This window comes from Chelonia mydas, chromosome 1 (genome assembly GCF_015237465.2).
Source record: "Chelonia mydas isolate rCheMyd1 chromosome 1, rCheMyd1.pri.v2, whole genome shotgun sequence".
NCBI classification, from domain to species: domain Eukaryota; kingdom Metazoa; phylum Chordata; order Testudines; family Cheloniidae; genus Chelonia; species Chelonia mydas.
In genome coordinates, this window is record NC_057849.1 from 39,194,602 (window position 1) to 39,213,472 (window position 18,871).

At 41.1% G+C, this 18,871-nt stretch overlaps 1 protein-coding gene across 6 annotated transcripts in view; it reads left to right on the forward strand.

Moving 5' to 3' along the window:
• RNF17 (ring finger protein 17) overlaps positions 1–18,871 on the forward strand; it is a 241,496-nt gene that overhangs the window by 140,057 nt on the left and 82,568 nt on the right. For 5 of the 6 annotated variants that reach the window (XM_043530141.1, XM_043530127.1, XM_043530136.1 and 2 more), the window contains 4 exons: positions 441–561; positions 11,926–12,153; positions 13,962–14,112; positions 18,323–18,441. In XM_043530141.1, coding sequence (XP_043386076.1) covers positions 441–561; positions 11,926–12,153; positions 13,962–14,112; positions 18,323–18,441 — 619 coding nt within the window. The remainder of the gene's footprint in view (positions 1–440; positions 562–11,925; positions 12,154–13,961; positions 14,113–18,322; positions 18,442–18,871) is intronic. The other variant, XM_043530131.1, reaches the window with a different exon arrangement.

The following is an 18,871-nucleotide window of genomic DNA, read 5'->3' on the forward strand; positions in this document are numbered from 1 at the left end:
AACAGGCCAATACTATGTGCTGCTGAATTTCAAATCATGTCTGTTCCGTGGGATTTTTCCCATTATTGTTTTTGGTAAAGTGTAACTTTATGTGAGATGGGAATTCTTATATAAGTCAGTACCAAAAAATTAATGTGGAAACTGCCTAATAAATGAAGCTTTGAGCAATAGTTAGCTGTTAGGTCATAATGTTGTAGAAGCCACCAAAAAAAATTTTTAATGGATATGGGTGTAAAGTTGGGACTGTCTAAAGAATTTGCGTTAAAACTGGATGTGGTTTTTATTTTGCAGATCAGACCTTGGTAGATTTAAATTTTTCAATGTTCTCTCTGCCTCTACCCACCTGTACACCCTCTCTCACCCCTCAGACAACAAACTTTCTCAGTGTTGTTGTTACTGGACACTTTTTAAATTAAGCTTTATCTTTATCTGTTTTGGAGGTGTATCACAAGATAATGTTCTATCGGTTGAACTCTTTGACTCCCCAGATGTTCTTGGAAAGAGATCCTCTAGTCTCAACAGTCAGCTAGTTAAGGAAGAGCTAGCATCTTATGTGCTAGGGCAAGTATTCTATTTATAATCTACTGTTTTGTGTGTGTGTGTGTGTGTGTGGTGCGGGGGGGATTGGAATTTTCTGAGTCTGGATTTTCCAGCTGACATTGATGACATTGTCTATATGTTAATAAAACACTATTGTTAAGCAAAAATGCAACAGCTAGAGATTTATACTTTTTGATGAGTGTTTTTGAGTAGTCTTTAACTAGACGAAAAATAGCAGGTTAAGGTATTGGAGGTAAACGTTAACTATATAGGTGTTTCATCCTAGTCTTAAATGTTAATTGAATTAAGATCATTTAAATATGTTACAAAGTCTCAGTTTTCTTGGTAAAAACATAAATAATTTATAAGAAAGCCACTAAACAAAAATGTTTTCTAATAGAAATAGTCATTTTAGTTACTTCTTGGGGAAGTGACTAGATGGATTGTCATCTGCCAGGGTATAAGTGTATCTATAGATCATAGTAAACATTTTCTGTATATTGGCCAAATTTGTTAATTTGTGTTACATAAGTTAGGCACCTAAATGGAATTAATTTAACTTCACACAACAAAGTTATTTATTTTTTCGCCATTTGACTATTTACTGCTGCTGTAGTTCAGCAAGTGGACATGCTCCTGGAATTTGCTGTGAAGCTACATATGAAATTGTATTGTATTACTGTGACTGTGGTTGCTGGAGGGGCCAAACTGAGACTGCTCACTCAGGGCAAACTTGAAAGAATGGGGCAGACGATCCACAGAACTGGTGGTTTATTCTAATAATTAGATTCACCAAGCCAGTAATCAAACAGCTTCTATAATACCTTACTGATTACCAAGAAACGAAAAATACAGCTGTCCTTAAGCAATCCAGTCCTGGGTTCCCTCCCAGACAGCCAACTCAAATATGGTGAGGATTACTTAAAAACTTATTCACCATGTATAAAGTTGTACCAATCCCGGGAGATCAGACACATTACCCATCGGTTCAATGAATATTTCAGATCTTAACCTAATACACGCTTACAGCCAATTCTTATTAACTAATCTAAGATTTAAAAAAAAAAGAGTACTGTGGTTAAAGATCATTATACATACAGAAATGAATAAAGTTTTTATGTCAGTTTCATTGGAGAGATGGCGAGGTTGCTGAGTTATGAAAGTCTTTCTGGAATCAATTTAAAAGTTATAGTCCAATAGGCAGTCCATGTGTAGAGTTTGTTCAGATTCTTCCATGAGAATTAGCAGGGATAATCCAAGGTACCTGGAGACCTCAGTCTCACAGTTTGAACTTCCCTTGACAAAGGTTAATGAGATCTGTGGTGGTAAGGATCAGTCCCGAAGCTTCCTTTTATAGGTCTCTAGTGGGCTAATAGCCTCTTGACAGCAGATAACACAGCAGGCATTCCTTCGATGAAGAATAGGTAATGCACATTGTTGCTTTGAAGTAAAATCCCTATTTCCTAAGTGCACTCATTAGCATATGGTAATTAACCATTCAAGCTGTTCATTGATAGTTTACTACAAACTTGAAAGAGAAATAAAGACAATGATATTATAACATCACACATTTAATCTAATTGCTAATATTCCCTTTTAATCCCTGAATCAATAGAATATAGTAACAGACAGGAACAGAAGTTTGTCATCTACAAACTAATGAGATCACATTGTTAACTTCTAACAGATATAGGTAAACACAGACAAATACGATTTGTATTTACTTCTAATTCTCTAACAATATAGGTTTACATTTCAAAGCTCTAGTCTATCTAACATGGCTTTGTTAGCTATTTACAAGAAATGTCCCTGTTTACCATTTCAGTAATTTTCTTATGTCCCTAAAGGTTGATTTTTAGGTCACTTAGCCTGCTGGTTGTTTAACCCTTGCTCAGTGTCACAATTACCTACCAAAAAGCAAGATAGCAGTATGGCAATTTTTTTTCTTCCCTCCTTTTCCATTTGAATTTTTCACTTGATTTTTGTCTCTTTTTAGCTGGCATTGTTTCCCTAGTATATATAAACCTTATTAACTGTAACCTATTATTTATGCAGCTCATTTGTCATAATTTTTCCATTCTGACTGGAATTTCCATTAGTGAAGATAAATGTATGTAATAAAAAAAGTGGTGAATGGTGCAAACTGACCATTAAATTATCCAAATACACCCAAATGTTAAATACAATACTGACTATAGCAAGATAGCTGATAGAAGTTTGTTTCCTCTATAATTAAAACTATGTTACAAGTTCATTCGGACAGAATACCTTCTTGTTGGTTGTTATAACCTTAATACATATTCTTCACAACTCAGAGATAGATGTAGTTTTCATTTTTAGAAGGTACACACTGTGCATTTTTAAATGATTTATTTTGAAAACTTTTCAGATTAGTTTTACAGCTATATCAGAAAATGAATGATTGTTTGGTTATTTCATTTACCAAAGGTAATTGAAGCAGACATTTATGAAGTCATTGGGAGGTGAACTATCTCCAATTCAGCAGGTTAATCATTAATATTTGGAGGATTTTCTTGCCAAGCTGTATTAGGAGGAGAACATCACCAGACAGACAAATTGTTTTATTTAACTAAAACAACAATGTTATGTATTCTGGATTTTTTTCTTCAACAGCAAACCTATAATATCTTAACAAAACAAGCATATGAATTTTTGAATTTAGTTAAACATTCAAGTTTTTTTAAAATCAGGTTTGTTTTTGTTAAAATTATTTTTAACAAACAGTTAAATGAAATTAAAAAAAAAATTAAATTGACTGTGTCAGCCAGGTCAACATGAGAAACTTAAAATATTGGCTTCCTCAGCTAACTCAGTCATCTTCACCTTCATTTTCCTGTTTGTTCATAATGTGGAAAAGAAAAACAAGCTTTCCTGCTTTTTCAGGTCCCAAACAATTTCTCAATTTGGAATGAATTAGTCCAAAGGAAGAAAATATTCTTTCTGCACCGGCAGAAGAAGCTACTGCTGTTAAAAGTGAGATTATCACTGAATCCAAGTGGATAAGTGACTTCCACCAGTTCACTAGTGGGACTTTCTTTAAAACATCATCAGCAAACATATTTCTTGAATGGTTCACCCTTAGCTCTGAAGTTTATTATAGTTGGCATTATGGAGGGATGGTTGCTGGATGTCCATGTCATAGGCAACTCCTCTTCTTCAGCAGCAGTTAAGGTTTGACCCTGATACAGAGTATTGAGAATATTTGCAAGAAAATGAGCTGGCGATAGTGCTTGTCCCATTCGTTTTTTTAACTCTTGTAATTTAACTCTGTCATTGCATATGTCTCTTTAAGATCTCACTCAGTTCCTTCCAGATTTCAACAGCGTCAGAAATAAAACAGCTATTTCCCTGCATTTTGTTGAAGGCTACAGAAATAGGCTTCAGGGTACTCAACATGTGTTCAACATTTCTCGTAAGCCCAATGTTGAGAACTTTGGCTGTGACAGTGCCATCTATTTTTTCACAATTTCGTTCACAAACTGTCATCAGATTAGGCCAGTTCTTGATATAGTGCTCAAAACAGTCCACTACTGAGTTCCACTGCATGTCTTGTGAGAGCGTTAGCTTGGTTCCTCCCACTTTTTTCAGAGCAGCTGCTGCAAAGTGGTTGTTACAGAAGTATTTTTCAATTTCAACAACATTAGCCTTTATTTGTGGAACACTGAAGTCTTTGGCTAGGAGGTGCATCAAATGAGCAGTGCAACTGTATGTTATTAGCTTGGGACTCTCTCTACTGTCTTCTAAATAATTTCTTCTCATCTTGGATACATTTGCAGCATTGTCTGTGACCAAGCTGCATACAAAACATTTGAATTTTTTCCCCAAAGTTTGTTATAGCTTTTACTAATTGCTACTTGTAAGTATTCTGCTCTGTGTGCATTTCCTGATGTATCAGTTGTTTCTGTAAGGAAAACATTCCCTTTTTCTGTTGTCACACAAGCACATACAACAGCGTCATTGTGGACATTGCTCCACCCATCAAGATTCAGGTTAATAATTTTACCCTCTAGACCTTTTGCACACTGCTCAATTTCTCTTTCATACACTTTTATCCAGCAATTTGCCAGTGACATCTGCTCTGTTGGGTGGACTGTATCCTGGTCTTAATGACTCAACCATGTTAATGAAGTGTGGGTTCTCAATCATACGGAAAGGAGAGTTTGTTGCATAAAAATATCGGGCAATTTTTTCATCAATTACCTCTTTTTGTAATCTGCTGGTTCTTATCACCAATTTATCTATGGTTGTTTCTGGATGATGGAGATTTATTTATTTATTGCTGCAGGTGATACTGTGGCTCTGTGACATACACGATGTGACTGAAACACTGTCATTGGCAGATAACTCTGAAACTATAGAAAATGATTGTGATCTTGAAGGCGGATAGTCTTCAGAATCCTGTATGTTGAGGATGGATTCTCCTAAACAAAATAAGTCAATGGAGTGATTTAATTATTTTTAACATACTGCTCATTTAGTATTACTCATTGCATTCACTGACACTCAGTACTATTTTAAACGTGAAATTGTAAAAAGATGATCTGCCTATTTCCGCTATTTATTTTTTATCACAACTACATCTAAAATGATAGTACTATAGAGTAACAAGTATCTTTTTTCCTCAAACATGAGAATTCAAGAATATTGCAGAATGAAAGCATGCAGTCCTTAAGAAAGAAGTATGAAATAAAAAAGTTTACCAACCTGAAGATCCTGCATGTTCAGACACGTTCCTTTCATCATCTTCAACGCAGCTTCCTCCTGAGAAGGAACGCTTCTCGTGATGTTGTTTCATTCGGGTAATCAGGCGTTGCATTTCTTTGTTGCACTGTTTGCATTTTGCACGCATGCCTGTCTTACCCACAGGTAGAGGAACTTCATTAAAATATTCCCAAACTGGGTCTCTTTTACGGCCTGCTGCCATTATAGGTTTTCCCTTCTAGTGAGAGAATGGTATGGTAGATCTCAAATCAATGAAGGCTACACTCAGAAAGACCTCAAGACTTCTGGAATATGCTGCTCAAATAATTTCACTTTTTCTTCTACTGCCTGTCCCTCCCTTCTCACATTTATCTCCAGACTTCTTCTGCTTTTCCAGATCTAGTCCGCCCCCAACAATCTTCCGTTCATTGAACTTTTTGAAACTTTGCACTTTTAGGGAGAGGTAAGTGTACACAGATTTGCAGAGGGAGAATAGGGTTGAGGTCTCTTATTTCTCACCTCTCTGTATATTCATTAATTCATTTTATTTATTTTAAAAACATTTTTGTTAACAAGCGTGTTTTCTCTGGAGACAAAAATCCACAGTTTGAGAACGGCAAAGCTCTGAGCATCTCTGATGGTATCTTCTAGACTGAGCACTGAGTCCCATTGGGTAGATAGAAAGATTAACCTAAATAATCTATACAGAAGCCCCTGGAACCCCATAAGTTTGGCTCCCTAATCTGTGAATTATTGGAACTCATTTACAAAACTGTTCTTAAAATTAAATGACTATATTGTCTAATACTATAGAATTAGAATTTATAATCCCTATTCCATGATCAGATATCTTTGAGCTATAATGTATCTTAATTAAAACTATCTTTAGACAGATTTTTTTCCTCAAAAAGCATTTTATCAAAAAAATCAGATTTAAATAAAAAAAATCAGATTTTTTAAAATTTATTTTTAAAAATCATTGTTTTTTATCCACCCGGATTTGGTGCTTGGGAGAAACTCTCACCTGGATTCTTCAAACACTTAGGCATACATTTAATTTTATATACTGTGAATAGTGCAGTTAACTTCTTTGAGTGCTTGTTTATGTCCATTCCATGCTAGATATGTGCATGCTGTGTGCACAGTTGCCAGAGATTTTTCCCATAATAGTATCTGTAGGACCAGCTCTAGCACCCCCTGGAGCTGCCTGTGTATGTGCTGGTATAAGGGGTGCCACCAGTTCCACACCCTCTTTGTTCCTTGTTGCTGACCGTGACAGTTGCTTGGAACAATCCTTCTTGCTCTTGCAAGGCTTCTTTCCCAGTGGTTTGGATTTTGTAGTATATGGTATAGTTTTTGTAGTTAGTATGTATAGTTCTTGATGTTAGTGTATATAGTGTGAATAGTGGTTCCTTTCGTCGAGGGACTTTCATCGTAGGGGCTGGGCATGCCCCAGTCCCCGGGGTTCAAAACGTGTGCCTTCTTTGGCAAGCCCATGGCAGTGAGAGACCCATACTCTAGCTGTCTAAGGTGCTTCGGGGAAATTCACATTAAGGAGAAGTGCCAGATCTGCAGGGACTTCAGATCACGCCCTCAAAAAGATAGAGATATTCGTCTGAAGGCCTTACTGGTGGAGGCAGCCCTCAGACAATACTCAGAGCGAAGCTGGTTCGAATCGGCACCAAGGACTTTGGCTTCCGTGCAAAACGCTCTACCAGCACCATGCTTTTTCCAGCATCATTCTCCATTGCTTTTGCTAAGAAAGAAATATAAGAAACAGCATACCATGAGAGGGCATTCCCAGTGCCGAAGAAGGCAAAGCGGGGAGTGACTAGCACAGTGAGACCCCTGCCGGAGCACTCATCATTCCCAGAACCCCTCTTGGCTCTGGCGACTCCTACTAAAGCACCAAGTCCAGTCCAGGACCCACCTCCAATTCCCAGGAGCAGTCGTGGGACTTCGTGCCCATGGGCCCCTTTGACTCCAGAGGCTTTCCAGGCAGCAAAGGATCTGATGTCTCTCCTGATCCCGCCCACCCCCCAAGGCTCCCCTCTAGCCAGGGCTACTGGGGAAAGAAGGGATCAAGGGGCAGAGAGCTCCATCATGGCACTGACCATCACAGCACCGTCCGGAGGAAAATCCTCCATCGTCCCAGGCCCGTCATCTGTTACTGGTTCCCTGGCACTGCCTGGAGGCGGAAGCAGTTACAGCGCCTCGATGGTCTCAGAGGGAAGAATACTCCTCGGAGTCCAAAAAGGAATCCTTTGCCCCACTGAAGAACTGGTACCCAACTTATGCACAGGACTTTGGTACCGGCCCCAGAACCACCGCTTGGCCACCAGCCAATGCAGTGGCAGTATTGGAACCTGTGGGGGTTTCCCCCAGTACCAGGGCCCCCTTCTCACTCTTCATACTCAGTAGTGTCCAAGAGGTGAGCCAGTTTTTTCTCCCATCCAGCACCGGATCTTGACTCCAGTACTGACCCCGATACCGAGGTCCCAGAAGTGGCCCCAGTGGAAGTGGTGCAGGTGAAGGAAGAAGCAGCAGCCCCTCCTCCGGCGCAAGCCTCTTCCTTGTCATCTCCTTGTCAGGCAGTCTCAGACCTTAGTAACCCGTTTCCACCGGATAACTTCAGGGCCCATAAAGAGCTCTTGAAGCAGGTTGCCGCAAACTTGGGGCTGGGAAGTGGAGGAGCTGAAAGAGTCTGCGCACAGCTTAGTTAATATCCTGGCTGCAGCGGCGCTCTCCACAGTGGCTCTGCCAGTTAATGATGCGGTGTTGAGAGCTGCCAAGGCACTATGGCAGGACCCCTTTATCTCTGCTCCCTACCTCAAAAAGGGCGTAGAAGTAGTACTACGTACCAGCCAGTGGTTTTGAGTATCTGTACTCGCATTCCCCCCCACACACACACACCCTGGGGTCCCTGTTGGTGTCAGCTGCAAATGAGTAGGACAGACGGGCAAGTCAAGTTCTAGTCTCAAAAATAAAGAGGCTAAGAGACTGGACCTGTTCGGCTGCAAGGTTTATTCGACGGGCAGCCTCCAGTTACGAATCTCTAACCAGCAGGCCCTGTTGTGAAGGTACAGTTTTAACCTGTGAGACTCAGTGGCCAAATTTTAAGGATTCCCTGCCTCAGGAGTTGAGGCAGGAGTTCATGGCCATCCTGGAAGAAAGCAAGATGGATGGCCAGGATGTCCCTCCAGGCGGCTCTGGGTGCAGCAAACTCTGCTGCCAGAACAATGCTGTCAGTGGTCACTAAGAGGCATTGTTCATGGCTCCAGTCATCTGGCCTTTCTCACAAAGTGCAACAATCTGTCCAGGGACCTCCCCTTCGAGAGTACTTCCCTGTTCTTTGAACAGACGGATTCCAAGCTTCATGACCTCAAAGACTTGAGGGCCACACTTTGCTCCCTGGGTCTTTACATGACCCCAGCCTCCAGGAAGCATTTTAGGCCTCAGCAGCATCCAGATTTCTAGTGCTTTCCAGGCAGGAGTCGTACAAAAGAAAGGAAAGAATTGTAAACATTGTCATACCTTATCTTCTGCCTCAGCTTCACAGTCAGGCTCCCATAGATACTCCGGTGCGGCCAGGCAGGCATACCAGTCTTGATTCCGGATCCATCTCCCCGTTTGTTTTGAATCACCTGTTGCCCTTCCGCCCAGCATGGTCTTACATGATATTGGATCGTTCAGTGCTCAGCACTGTAACAGCTGGTTACACCCTCCAGTTTTCATCCACCCCTCCTTTCCAGCCCCCTCCCCTGTCCCTCTTCAGGGACCCTTCTAACAATTTGAAAGATACTTATTTCCACATCTCCATCTTCCATGGACATAGGAGATTCCTCAAGTTTGTGGTGGGTCAAAGCCACTGCCAATTCACCACGCTTCCCTTTGGCCTGCCTGCAGTCCCACATGTTTTCACAAAGTGTATGGTGGTGCTTGCAGCCTTTCTCAGACTTTGAGGTGTACAAGTCTACCTGTATCTCGACAACTGGCTGATCAAGGGCCGCTCACAGGCTCAAGTTCAGCACAGCATTGGCATAGTGCGGGCCACCTTTCAGGCACTGGGTTTGTTAATAAATGAGCAAAAGTCAACTTTGCTCCCAGTTTAGAGAGTAAAGTTCATCGGGGCAGTGCTCAACTCCGCCAAGGCCTATTTACCAGAGGCCGGATTCCAAACTATGTTGGACTTGATTGCCCAGGTCACAGCCCACCTGCTTACAACTGCCCAGGTTTGCCTCAAACTGTTGGGTCACATGGTAGCATGTACCTATGTGGTACAGTACACGTGGCTATGCCTCAGACCCCTACAGTTGTGTCTGACTTTGGTCTACTCTCCAGGCAGACACAAATTGGACTCAGTACTCACTGTTCCACTGGCCGCCCTGGCTCCACTGATTTGGTGGAGTGACCCGCATTCTGTAATAAAAGGGAGTACCCTTTGCCACACCATATCAGTCAGTAAGCCTGGTTTCGGACGCATCAGACCTAGGTGGGGAGCCCACCTTGACAGTCTCAGGGCTTGGCTTCTGGTCCAAGGAAGAACTCAGGGCATTATGCTTGGCTTGCCAGGTGTTCCTTCCCCAGATCTCAGGCAATGTGCTGCAGGTCTTGAAAGACAACACTGCCTCAATGTTTTACATCAACAAGCAGAGGGAAGCTTGATCTTCAGCTCCATGCCAAGAGATAGTTCCCACATGGCCGAGGTACCAAATATGGTACTCATTCCTAACAAAGCTAGCAAAGTGCCCACCAATTACTTTTCAGCCCCTTCCTCACCTCCTCTCTCAGAACACCAGACAGATCCATCATCTGACCCTACAGGTTCTCCGACTCAAAGCTTGGCTCCTCGATGGTTCTAATGCGTAGAAGACTCCTGCTCTGAGGCAGTGAAAGTGGTGCTGTTACATAGTAGAAAATCAGTAAAATCATCACACTTACGTACAAAAGTGGGAAAGATTCCAAATCTGGTGTAATTTGAAACAAATTACCCTGGCATCCTCTTCTCTCCCATTAATACTAGACTACATCCTAGAACTCAAGAAGATGGTACTATCTCTCAGCTCACTAAAAGTACACCTTACGGACATAATGGCCTTCTACCAGTAAATAGAGGAATATTCAGTATTTACCCACCGGATAACAAAGAGATTTCTCAAGCGTATGAGTAATCTCTACCCACAAATCAGATGTCCCCCACAACCATGGGACCTTAATCTAACAGAGTCTTAACAAAGGCAACTTTTGAGCCCATGGCCACGTGCTCGCTTATGTATCTGTCCATGAAGACAGCATTCCTAGTGGTGAAATAGCAGTACTAACAGCACACCCTCCCTTCACAATTTTCTTTAAAGACAAGGTCACACTGAGACTGCTCCCAGAGTTCCTCCCCAAAGTAATCTTGTCCTTCCATACGAATCAACTTACTCACTTTCCCATCTTCTTCCCAAAGCCTCACCATGACAGAGAAGTAATATTACATACTCTTGATGTCTGGAAAGCTTTATAATTCTATTTGGACAGAACAAAGTACTTCAGGAAATCTCCTAAACTGTTCCTCTCAATTGCAGACAGAGCCAAGGGATCCGCAATATCAACTCAAAGGTTTCAGAGGGGTAGCCGTGTTAGTCTGTATCAGCAAAAACAATGAGGAGTCCTTGTGGCACCTTAGAGACTAATAAATTTATTTGGGCATAAGCTTTCGTGGATTATATGCCCAAATAAATTTGTTAGTCTCTAAGACGCCACAAGGACTCCTCGTTGTTTTTGCTAATATCAGCTCAGACTCTCAAAATGGATTTCGTCCTCGTAATCTGCAACCTCCATCTGGAGTCCAAACACACTCCAAGAGATCCATTTCCACTTCTGTAGAATTTATTTAAAATGTCTCCATCACAGAAATATGCAGACATCCAAATTGCTGCCCTGCTTATACTTTCACAGAACATTATTCTGTTACTCATACTCAGCTTCCAGTGCTGTCTTCAGATCCACAGTATTGACATCAGTAATAAACTTGACTCTGAAGCCACAACGCTCCATCTGGAGTACTGCTAGGGAGTCACCTACAGTGGAACACTCACAGGGACACTACTCGAAGAAGAGAGAGTTACTCACCTTGTACAATAACAATGCTTCTTTGAGATGTGTGTCCATATGGGTGCTCCATGAGCCGCCCTTCTACTTTGGAGTTCTCATGAACGAACTCTGCGGTAGAGGAGGAACTGAGGGTAGTTCACATTCACAGCACTAGATAGCCATGAGACAAGGAGAGAGCATGTGCGGGCTGAATGGACACGGCTATCTAAAATTTCCGATCGGAGGCTCAGAGACACAAACGCACCTACAATGGCGCACCCACAGGGGGACACATCTCAAAGAAACATCGTTACTGCACAATGTGAGTAACTCTTTTATGCAGAAAACAAGAGTAAGCAAGCAAAAACTAGCAGAAGGGCTTACTGTAACCCTACAGAAACACTGGAGTTGCTTGCTTGTTTTGGGGGGGTTGTTTTTGTTTTCTGAGACCTTTAGCGTTAGCCTTTTCTGTTGCCTAAATTTTAGTAGCACACCTTACCGCTGAACTAATATTAGGATTGGGAGTGGAAGTAAAATTTTGAACTATAAACTCAATCTCAAACTGTATTTTTCATTTTCATACAGATACACCAAAGGTAGTGCTACAAAGCACAATGAAGTATGGGATCCTTCTCTAGAAGAAATTTTTGAAACCGAAACATTAGATATTTTAAACTCTAAAAATATAAAATCACTACAGAACGAGGATTTACGATCACTTTCTAACAAAGAACTACAAGTGCGAATCAGTCATGTGGTATCCCCAAATAAGATCTTTGTACAATGGCTGTCGTCAGAAAGGTTACTGAAAAGGTATTCTAAGGACTAGCAAAATAGAAGCATTTTTATCAGTTAAGATTTTTAAAGCCTTATGAGTTGTCTTTAAAGTGTATCTATCACTCTAATCAATTTAAAAAAGAAACAAATTACTGTAACACTACTATTTTGCAGTGGAGCAGTACTCAGTTTCTGGTTTTCAAAGCTATTGCATTTTCTTTACCTACCCCCCCTTCCCTCCAGTAAACATAGTGTGGAAAGCAATAGATTTGCACTGTAAAATGTTTCACTAAATACATATGCAGTTAAACATCTTATAGTGCTGTGACAGCTTGCTATCCTCACTGCTGAATGATGCTGCCTCCTGGTGGTTCAGGGATTAGCTCGGTCAGGGTCACACCACTTCCAGTGGTTACACTCCATCAGTTTCTCCTCTGCAGTCCCTCTCTAGCTCTCGGGAGCTACAGCTGTCTTCTTTGTGATTCAGCTGTCCAGCCAGGTCACTACTGTGGTTTCCCTTTTGGGGGAGGGAGGGGAAGCGTATCAAAGTTCCTGCTCTCCAGCAGCATCAGGCAGTCTTCTGCTTCACTGCCACACTATGACACACCTGCAGTGGCTGGCAGGGGAACTCAGGCCCATCCTCACTCTGGATTCCATCTCAGGGACCCTCTACACAACAGCCAAGGTCTGTTCCCTGCACCTTCCTGCCTTTCCCTGAGCTGCTTCCATACCTCCTTGTTCTCCCCATTCCTCTGGGTTTGCAGTCTCTTCACTCCCTCCTCCCAGGGAGTAACTTTAGGCAACTTATCTCTACAGCCCCTCAAACACACCTTCCTTTCCCCGGGAAGTGACTCCAAATTCCTTCCCTACGCCCCCCTCCTCTTCCACTTTCCTGTCTTTTGTAGAAGCCCCAACTGTCCTGCACAGGTGAGCTTCTCTCTAATTAGCTGCCTCCAGCATAATTAGTTGATTGGGTCCACCTGGCCTAATTCATCTCTAGCAGTGCCAGTGCTGGGAGCACACCCCATCACAAGTGCTTGATCTAGCCCCCATTTTAAAATTGCGATTCCAGTTGACTTCAGTGTAAGAAGGATTGGGGTTGGAGAAATTTAACATTGTCAAAAAAAGACAAAATGTCCTCCTTGGTTCTTTCATTAGTAATCTTACTAAAGTAGTATCAGTAACAACCAGTGATATTTATTGTCCATGTGCTATAATATAGGTTGTTGGGTTGTTTGTTTTTCAAGAATTCCACAGAAGTATATGAATTGGGTTATATCTTTTACTGAGCTCCATCATTTCACCTAATTCAGACATCCCTCAAGTAAAGACTTCAAAGCAACTGTATAATATTAATGTAGCAAACTTCCTTAGCCACCTGATCACTGTATAAGATTTTTGCTGACTATTTAAAAAAAGTTTGTCTACAAAGTAAGCCATTTTGTGCCAATCACTTTTTTCTGCCTCTTTCTGCCCATTTCCTTTTTTCTTGAATACACGTTATTTGGATTCCCTCCAGATCTATTTTTGATGGTACCAAAGGGGGGTAGGGGGGAGACTATATTCTTTCTTGAAAATTAAAAGAAGGTATCAGAAGGAATAGATTAGAAATGCTGCTACATAAAAGGACTGAGTTTTCTGAAAAGAATTCCGTGGTTATGAGAGCATAGTAACGTTAGAGCATAGTTACTACCTTTCCAATACTATGTACCTGCCACAAAGTTACTGAAATGTTATTACATAGTATTTCAGCAGTAATTGGGTAAATACTTCCTCAAACCACTGGATAAATCTTTAGTCTTGGGAGGAGTTGGTTTAGATATCATGGTTTTTTTTAATGTTAGTTTACAGGAAAAGATGGCTGCTATCTATGAAAATTCCAAGTTTGAGCAAGTGAAGTGGGAAAGTGATATGTACTGTGCTATTCGTATACGTGATCTGAACCAATGGCAAAGAGGCAAAATCAGCAGGGTTGTCTCTGAAACCACTGTAGAGGTAAATATCTCATTAAGTAACATAAGACTTGATTAAATTAGTTTAAAATGTATCTGTTTCAGCTGTAGACACATTCTATTGTTTGCTCATTTTGTATCAGTACTTATTTATCATTTATGCTTTTCGGAGGAGTTCAGTTTTAATTATGTTACACATTATTGCAAACATTAAAGTCTCATCAAAGTCAGAACAACTTTAGAGTGAGTTTGGTGGTTTGGGAAGTGTCTGAGGACTGACATGTTGCATTCCAATTATATTAATAGGAAGGCTCTCGATTAATCACAGTTAACTCACGCGATTAAATAAAAAAATTTATCGCAGTTAATCACAGTTTTAATTGTATTGTTAAACAGTAGAATACCAATTGAAATTTATTAGATATTTTGGATGTTATTCTACATTTTCATATATATTGCATTCTGTGTTGTAATTGAAATCAAAGTGTGTATTTTTATTACCAATATTTGCACTGTAAAAATAATAAATGAAAGAAATGGTAATTTTCAGTTCACCTCATACAAGAACTGTAGTGCAATCTCTTTCTCGTGAAAATGCAACTTACAAATGTCGATTTTTTTTTTGTTACATGACTGCACTAAAAAACAAAACAATGTAAAACTTCAGAGCCTACAAGTCCACTCAGTCCTACTTCTTGTTCAGCCAATCGCTAAGATAAACAAGTTTGTTTACATTTACAGGACATAATGCTGCCCTCTTCTTATTTACAATGTCACCAGAAAGTGAGAGCAGGCATTTGCATGGCACTTTTGTAGCCAGCATTGCAAAGTATTTATGTGCCAGGTATGCTAAACATTTGTATGCCCCTTCATGCTTTGGGCACCATTCCAGAGGACATGCTGATGACGCTTGTTTAAAAAAAAAATGCGTTAATTAAATATGTGACTGAACTCCTCAGGGGAGAATTGTATGTCCCCTGCTCTGTTTTACCCACATTCTGCCATACATTTCATATTATAGCAGTCTTGGATGATCCCCAGCACATGTTCGTTTTAAGAACACTTTCACTGCAGATTTGACAGAACACAAAGAAGGTACTAATGTGAAATTTCTAAAGATAGCTACATCACTCAACCCAAGGTTTAAGAATCTAAAGTGCCTTCCAAAATCTGAAAGGGACAAGGTGTGGCGCATGCTTTCAGAAGTCTTAAAAGAGCAACACTCCAATGCGGAAACTACAGAACCTGAACCACCAAAAAAGAAAATCAACCTTCTGCTGGTGGCATCTGACACAGATAATGAAAATGAACATGCGTCGGTCCACACTGTTTTGGATTCTTGTCAAGCAGAATCCATCATCAGCATGGAGCAGGTTCTCAAGGAAACCATTTTAAAGCACTTGGAGGAGAGGAGGGTGATCAAGGAACAGTCAACATGGATACACCAAGGGCAAGTCATGCCTGACAAACCTCATTGCCTTCTATGAGATAACTGACGCTGTGGATATGGGGAAAGCAGTGGATGTGATATACCTTGACTTTAGCAAAGCTTTTGATACAGTCTTCCACAGTATTCTTGCCAGCAAGTTAAAAAAGTAGAGATTGGATGAATGGACTATAAGGATAGAAAGTTGGCTAGATTATGGGCTCAACGGGTAGTGATCAACAGCTTGATGTCTAGTTGGCAGCTGGTATCAAGCAGAGTGCCCCAGGGGTCGGTCTTGGGTCTGGTTTTGTTCAACATCTTTATTAATGATCTGGATGATGGGATGGATTGCACCCTCAGGAAGTTCTCCGATGACACTAAGCTGGGGGGAGAGGTAGATACATTGGAGGGTAGGGATAAAGTCCAGAGTGACCTAGACAAATTGGAGGATTGGGCCAAAAGAAATCTGATGAGGTTCAATAAGGACAAGTCCAGAGTCCTGCACTGAGGAAGGAAGAATCACATGCACTGCTACAGGCTGGGGACCAACTGGCTCAGCAGCAGTTCTGCAGAAAAGGACCTGGCGATTACAGTGGATGAGAAGCTGGATATGAGTCAGCAGTGTGCCTTTGTTGCCAAGAAGGCTAATGGCATATTGGGCTCCATTAGTAGGAGCATTGCCAGCAGATCGAGGGAAGTGATTATTTCCCTCTATTCGGCACTGGTGAGGCCACATCTGGAGTATTGCGTCCAGTTTTGGGGCCCCCACTACAGAAAGGATGTGGACAAATTGGAGAGAGTTCAGCAGAGGGCAACTGGCTTGTTTAGTCTGCAGAAGAGAAGAATGAATGAGGATTTGATAGCATCCTTCAGCTACCTGAAGTGGGGTTCCAAAGTGGATGGAGCTAGGCTGTTCTCAGTGGTGGCAGATGACAGAACAAGAAGCAATGAGGGAGTTGCAGTGAGGGAGATCTAGGTTGGATATTAGGAAACAGTATTTCATTAGGAGGGTGGTGAAGCACTGGAATGGGTTACTTAGGGAGGTGATGGAATCTCCATCCTTAGAGGTTTTTAAGGCCTGACTTGACAAATCCCTGGCTGGGATGATTTAGTTGGTGTTGGTCCTGCTTTGAGCAGAGGGTTGGACTAGATGACCTCCTGAGGTCTCTTCCAACCCTAATCTTCTAAGATTCTGTATTGATGCTTGTTTCATCACACTCATATCACTTTAAGGGCTGGTCTACACCGAGTTATTAGGGGTCTAATTTTCTGCTAACATAGCTTTCCTGGTAAAAGCCCTAGTGTAGACACAGTTACTCTGGTGTAAGGGAGGCTGATAGGCACTTCCCAAACTAGGATAATTAATACTAGTATAATTGCATCTGCGCTGGGGTAGGGAACTAGCCACTTTAACTATACCAGCATAATTAAAGCGGCAAAACTTAATTGTACACAAGAGCTAAGATAAGGCAGCGAAAGATGAGTATTGATCATTGGTACTCAGATCACTGACTCTCTTGATAGTATAACAGACCTGCAATACAAGGGTTGCTGCATTCAGTGGCCTAGGCCAGCCTCTTCAATGGGGATGGAGGGAAACAGAACTATCCTTAAAAACTTGAGGATCAGGCCAGTCAGATCTCCTGTAAAATCTGAGCAGATGGGAACTCTCCTTGAAGATAATGGTCTGGCATTTATGATGGTCTGATGAATGTAGAGACTTAGAGCATCTTCAGAAAATGGACATTTGGGGAAGCACAAGTCTAGTGCGGAGAAAATTACATGTGATGGAACTAAAAACATTTAAACTGACCAGCACATCTCTTAGCTTACATATGCATCCCATCCTCATATTGGAAAATACTTTTATATTCTCTTAAAACCATTGTCTGGATTTCCTTTCTGACTGTTTTGTTCACTTACGTATTTAAATGCCTGTCGTTTATTTACATTTATTGTATATATGGTGTCAAGGTTCTTTCCCCACTCTGAACTCTAGGGTACAGATGTGGGGACCTGCATGAAAACCCCCTAAGCTTATTTTTACCAGCTTAGGTTAAAACTTCCCCAAGGTACAAACTATTTTATCTTTTGCCCTTGGACTTTATTGCTGCCACCACCAAGCGTCTAATGCATATATAACAGGGAAAGAGCCCGCTTGAAAACGTCTTTCCCCCCACCAAAATCCTCCCAAACCCTACACCCCCTGTCCTGGGGAAGGCTTGATAAAAATCCTCACCAATTTGTGTAAGTGAACACAGACCCAAAACCTTGGAACTTAAGAACAATGAAAAAGCAATCAGGTTCTTAGAAGAAGAATTTTAATTGAAGAAAAAAAAGTAAAAGAATCACCTCTGTAAAATCAGGATGGTAAATACCATACAGGGTAATCCGATTCAAAACATAGAGAATCCCTCTCAGCAAAACCTTACAAAAAGACACAAAAATAGGAATATACATTCCATTCAGCACAGCTTATTTTATCAGCTATTTAAACAAAACAGAATCTAACGCATATCTAGCTAGATTACTTACTAAGTTATAAGACTCCATTCCTTCTCTGTTCCTGGCAAAAACATCAGACAGAGAGAGCCCAACCCCAGGTTTGAAAGTATCTTGTCTCCTCATTGGTCATTTTGGCCAGGTGCCAGCGAAGTTATCCTAGCTTCTTAACCCTTTACAGGTGAAAGGGTTTTTCCTCTGGCCAGGAGGGATTTTAAAGGTGTTTACATATGATTTATTTGTTTTAGAAGAGGATATATCCTGTTTATGTTGAGAATTTCATCTTTTTTTTCAGAACTTTTTTCAGATCTTTTATCTTTCACAGGTAGTGTTGTATGATTTTGGTGCTAAAGAAATAGTGAACATCACCTGTTTAAGAAAACTTGATGAAAAGCTGAAGCCAATTGAGACACTAGCACTGGAGTGCTCCCTGGTAGATATAAGGTAATTTAATCCTTGTATATTGGAATAATGCTGTAATATAGTGGTAGGGCCATTGTAATTTTTTAATGAAGTATTTTTTAATGTCAGATCATATACAAGTAAAGCATTAACTGTGATATGGATGGAAAGGTTCTTTGTTTTCGACTAAGTTACATACTGCAGGACTGGGCAGGGGGAACAGATGCTTTGTTTTCATGGCTTCCCTGGCTTGCTTCTTGTCTGTATGTAAAGTTTGGTCTTCCTAGGCAACTTAGTACCTGGATCTTTTGGAAATACAAGGGGAGGATTTTGGCTTTTCTTTCCTGATCTGTTGGTGGGGGACAGAAGGATTCTTCCCTCTTGTTGGCTGTAGGAATTGGGAGAGAAGGCCAAACACCTGTTACCCAAGTGAGTAAGCTATGACACCTCTGGAGTGAGAGTGGAACCACCA